The following is a 4,496-nucleotide window of genomic DNA, read 5'->3' on the forward strand; positions in this document are numbered from 1 at the left end:
TCCGTACCCCCCCGCTGGGCTCCGGCCAGGGGCTGCTCCCCAGGGCCAGGGCGACCCCGAGCTACCCTCTGCAGAGGCAGACCTGCCCCTGGTCCATTACTGAGAGCAAGGGTCGGGATGGGTCAGAGCTACCCCCTGCCTCTTGCTGGAAGCGGGGGCCAGAACCAAGGGCTGCAGCCGGGGGTTGTCTCCCCCTCCTCTCGAGGACCCGGGGTGTAGGTCGCTCTTCCCCAGCCTGGGGCCTTGTCTGCCCCCTTCGCATTCAGGCCTGAGTCCCCCGTGCGGATAACAGAGGTGCGAACGCCGTGGGGTGCCACCTTAGAGAAACCTGCAGGGGGGAATTGCCCCAAAGGAAAGCCAGAGCTATGCCCGCACCTTGCACCCCAACACGGGTGCCAGGCAGTACGTCCCCCCTCCCCCCACACTTGTCCTCACCAAGACGTCCCACTGCCACCTGCTGAGAAAACCCCTGCAGGGAAATAGAGCCTGCGGCCAAAACAGCCTGGGGTGAGAGCAGCTTACCCCCCCACTCTCCCCACGGCGCTGAGCTCCACTCGCACACATCCTCCTTCCCAGGACGCAGGGGATGGCGTCCCCTCCGTCCCAGACGCATCCTGTTGATCTCGGCCCACCGGATGCACACTCGCAGCAGCTTTCACTGACCCTTTTAATAGCTTTTGCATACAAAAAGTACAAAAGGAGGAAGCCTGCCTGCCTCACGCTCTGAGGGGGTGGGAGAGAGCGGAGACCACGGCACAGGCTCCAGCGGGGAAGAAGTGTAGAGCTGGGAGACCAGAGGAGCCATCCAAAAAGTGGCTAAGGCCTGAGCAGGCGTTGGGCAGTGATGATGACCATGCCCGAGTCTCTGAGGAAGGCACAGAAGATGGAGGAGGTCTGGGCAGGGAACATCAGAAGTCTCCTTGCAGGTCTGCAGGGAAGAGAAGGGGGTTGCAGCAGCAGCAGCGACAGGCTGAGCCCCCCCCCACGCCTCCTCCACTGCTCAGACCCCGCGTAGCTGCCAAAGCCCCCTGCCCTGTGGGATCTCTTGCCCCCTGCTGGGTCCTGGGGAAGGGAGAGGTAGAGGCACCCCCACCCAGCCTGGTTCTGTCTCTCACCGCTCCTCCGAAGCAGCTCGCCCCTGCGAGCCCTCTCCATGTCCTCCACAAAGCGCTCGAAGACCCGTACGTAGGGCGCCAGGCTGGTCCTCTTGTAGTCTGAGGGATGAGATGTGTGGGGTGCTGTGTGAAGATGCCCCACCATGCACCTGCCCCATGGCCATGCCACCAGGAGGTAGCCAATGTGCCCATCCCAGGCTGCCTTTCTGGGCTGACTTCTGGCACAGCCCAGCCAGGCTCTGACCCTCATGGCCGGGGCAGAAATCTCCACGGCGCCAGTGCCAAGTGTCACAGTGCTGACCCCGGGCTCTGGGGACGGTGCAGCCGGGCTAAGGGACACAACCTGTCCTGGGGAGCTCGGTCAGAGCCAATGGGACTGGCTGGGAGAGGAAACTGAGGCACGGGGATGCACCTCAGGGGCTCACAACTTGCTCACCCCGGACGCGGCGCCTGGGCTCAGGATCCTCCTCATTCTCCTTGTCCCTGTCCTCGTCAGCGTCGTTGGCCTCATCCAGCTCACGGCAGAGAGAGCTAGAGGAGAAGAAGAAGAGTAAGACTCCCTACCCCCGACCTGGTACAAAGTACTCCAGACAGTAGGAGGGGACTGACCAGAAGCCCCTGAGGCCACTCTGCTGCTGGGGTGGCCTGCTCGGGGTTGGGCAGAGCAGCCTAGAGGGGCTAGTGACCCCCAGCTACCTGATGGTGGGGACGGCGAAGGGGTCGAACTGGTCCAGCCGCTGAACATCGATAGGGACTGAAATGCGACCTGCCGGGGGCAAAGTCCACGTCATGTCCAGGCTTGCCAGGGTCCACTCCCTGCCCTGGGGGCCCCTTCCCCCCGGCTGTACCTGTCTTGGGGTGGACACTGAAGGGGCTCTTGAGCAGGTGGTTGAGGCCCTTGCTGACGTTGCCGTCCAGGCGTGGGAAACAGAACTGCAGCATGATTTCCTGCTCTGCGTAGGACGGCAGCTTCTTCGAGCTGCTTGAGGACTGCTGTGGGGGCAGGGAAACAAGGACAGTTGAATTCCCCCCTGCACCCAGCAGTGGCCTGCCCCCCTCAACAGCCTCCCAGTGCCCCCTCCAAGTACCCCGTCCCCCCCCAGCTTCTCACCCTGGACTTCTCGACGAGGGCTTTTAGCCGGGCCCAGCGCTGCACCGAGTCGCGCTTCCGGGGAAAATCCTGCTGCAGCTGTTCGCGCAGGGGTGGGCGCCAGCTAAGGACTGACAACATTGCATGGACCCCCCACCCCTGCCCCCCTCAACCATGCGTGAAAGCACGGAGGTCTGCACCGAAGCACTAGATGGACACAGATGTGGAGCCTGTAATGCGGGGCTCATCTTGCATGTGTGGACACGTGAGCATGCGCACACAAGCACATGCACAAGCTCTCCCCTGCATGCTTCTCTGGCCCTAAACATGCAAGCCCCCACCGCTGCCAGCCCCTTCCCCAGGCAAAGTGAAAGGCAGCTGGAGCCGGGCAGAAGGATATGCTCCGGGATGAGGGCCAGCACCTTGTCCCAGCTCTCACGGCTGCCCAGGATGTCCTGCCCCAGCAGTGCATACTCCTCAAAGCGCTCCTCCACCAGGCGCAGCGACTTGCTGGGGGGAAGCAGACGGGATGGTGGGGTTGGCTCCCTGGAGGCCATGCCTGCCGCCCTCTCCTCCCAGGACGCTGGGACCCTCCCCTGGCCGAGTCTGTGCCTACTTTGGGACTGCGGGGACATTTCCAGCTGTGGGGGGTACCAATAGGGGTCCCTTGGGGGCACCCCCACCCTGGTTGAGGGGAGGCCATAAGGGAGCTACCGCCCTCCAGAGAAGAACGGGTCTCTTTGGATCCCTGCTGCCTTGTTCCCAATGAACTTGTCTACTACGCCTGGTCCCCGGGGGTGGAGCGGCACCCAGGTCAGGCAGGAGGGAGCTGCCAGCACAGGGCAGAGCAGCCCTGGCACTGGGGTGAATCGGGCCCACGACTGGGGCCTGTCAAGGGGCTTCATGGGGGGGCACTAACCTGATGAAGGGGTGCACAGGGTCAGAGAGATTCACCTTCTTGACAGTGTCAGCCCCACCCTGGGGGGGAGCAAGAGGAGATGGTCAGGATGGAGCGAATCTGCCCCAGGCCCAGGTGCCAGGCGGCAGCTCCCAGCACCTGGCCTGCCTGGAGCAGCTGCAATGGGGGCCTGGGGTCAGATGCAGCCCCCAGGAGACCCCCTGCCGCACCTTGACCAGACTGAGGTAGTCGACGATGGAGGAGCGCAGCGAGGACGACCACTTGCGCACAGTGTCGTCGCACACCCAGCAGTGCACGCCGCGCCGGCCCGAGTACACCCAGAGGCGGTGCTGCACCCCCAGGTCCTCTGTGGGGCACAAGGTGCGGGGTCAGGCAGGGCCCGCTGGGGGGGAGGAGCACCCTGCAGTCTGACCATCGCCCCTCACTCCCAACCCGCAGCCCTTGCCCCCCTCCTGGACAGCCCTTCTGGTGCCCCTAACTCCAGACCCGCAGCCCCCCAGTCCTGCAGTAAGCAAGGCTGGGCCCAGGACAGCGGTGCTGAGCCCAACCAGGCAACTGGGACCAGCAGGGTGCCTGCAGCCGCCACAACTGCCCTGATACAACCAGGATCCATGGCGCTACACCCCCCGGACCCCGACGGATGGGTACTTGCCCACGAGTGCTCGGTCGAGGACGCGGATGGCGATGGTCATGAGGGTCCAGCACTTGGAGCAGATCTCGGCCGAGCTGCAGGGAGGGAGGACGTGGGGATGGCACTGGCTCTGGACACACCAGTGCTGACCCACCCCCACGGCCTCCAGGCCCCGGCGAGTACCTGCAGCACCCGCGGACGTCGTCGTAGTCGGTCATGTCGATGTCGAACACCAGCTCCTTCTCCTGGGCCTGGAAGGCCCCCGAGCGCAGCGCGTTGTGCTGACTCGGCTGGGCCGGGAACGACAGGTCAGTGCCGGGGGCCCGCCGCTCCGCACCCCGCACGTCCCCCACGGAGCCGTCTGGCTTCTGGGGGCAGATGTAGTGCCCCCGCCCGGCTGCCTTGGAGCTGAACGCCTGCCCCGTGCCCCCTGCTGCACCCCAGGCCTCCGACTCGGGGTTCTCCGCGGGGGGCCGACACGGGAGAGACCGACACGCCCGGGCTCTGCCAGCGCAGACGGGGCCAGGGCAGCGCGCCATGCCAGCCCAGGCAGCCCCGTGCCCCCAACTCACCCGGTGCGAGTACACCGCCCCGATGTCCACCTTGTAGGGGCAGGTTTTCTGCAGCTCCTTCTCCAGGTCCTGCGGGTGCTCGAAGCTCTGGTACCGCACGTAGATGTCGTCGCGCAGCGTGAACGAGAACTCGCGGCGGGCGAAGTAGTTCTTCTCCACTGCGGGGGGA

General features: G+C 65.1%; 2 protein-coding genes across 2 annotated transcripts in view; one reads left to right on the forward strand and one right to left on the reverse strand.

Moving 5' to 3' along the window:
- Positions 1–650: 650 nt before the first annotated feature.
- PRIM1 (DNA primase subunit 1) lies at positions 651–4,492 on the reverse strand (the record flags this gene model as incomplete). The annotated part of the gene is made up of 12 exons (XM_014525472.1): positions 651–928; positions 1,116–1,214; positions 1,552–1,646; positions 1,812–1,881; positions 1,964–2,108; positions 2,227–2,318; positions 2,606–2,715; positions 3,125–3,183; positions 3,334–3,470; positions 3,777–3,850; positions 3,939–4,045; positions 4,328–4,492. Coding segments are annotated over 12 exons (1,173 nt in total), but the record flags the coding sequence as incomplete, so codon positions are not given.
- Positions 3,949–4,496, forward strand: part of LOC102370921 (17-beta-hydroxysteroid dehydrogenase type 6-like) — a 14,671-nt gene continuing 14,123 nt past the window's right edge. Inside the window, exon 1 of the mRNA XM_025191383.1 lies at positions 3,949–4,063. The gene's annotated coding sequence lies outside the window, so the exon portion shown is untranslated. The remainder of the gene's footprint in view (positions 4,064–4,496) is intronic.

The sequence above is a fragment of the Alligator sinensis genome, unplaced genomic scaffold (genome assembly GCF_000455745.1).
Source record: "Alligator sinensis unplaced genomic scaffold, ASM45574v1 scaffold1065_1, whole genome shotgun sequence".
Lineage (NCBI taxonomy): Eukaryota > Metazoa > Chordata > Crocodylia > Alligatoridae > Alligator > Alligator sinensis.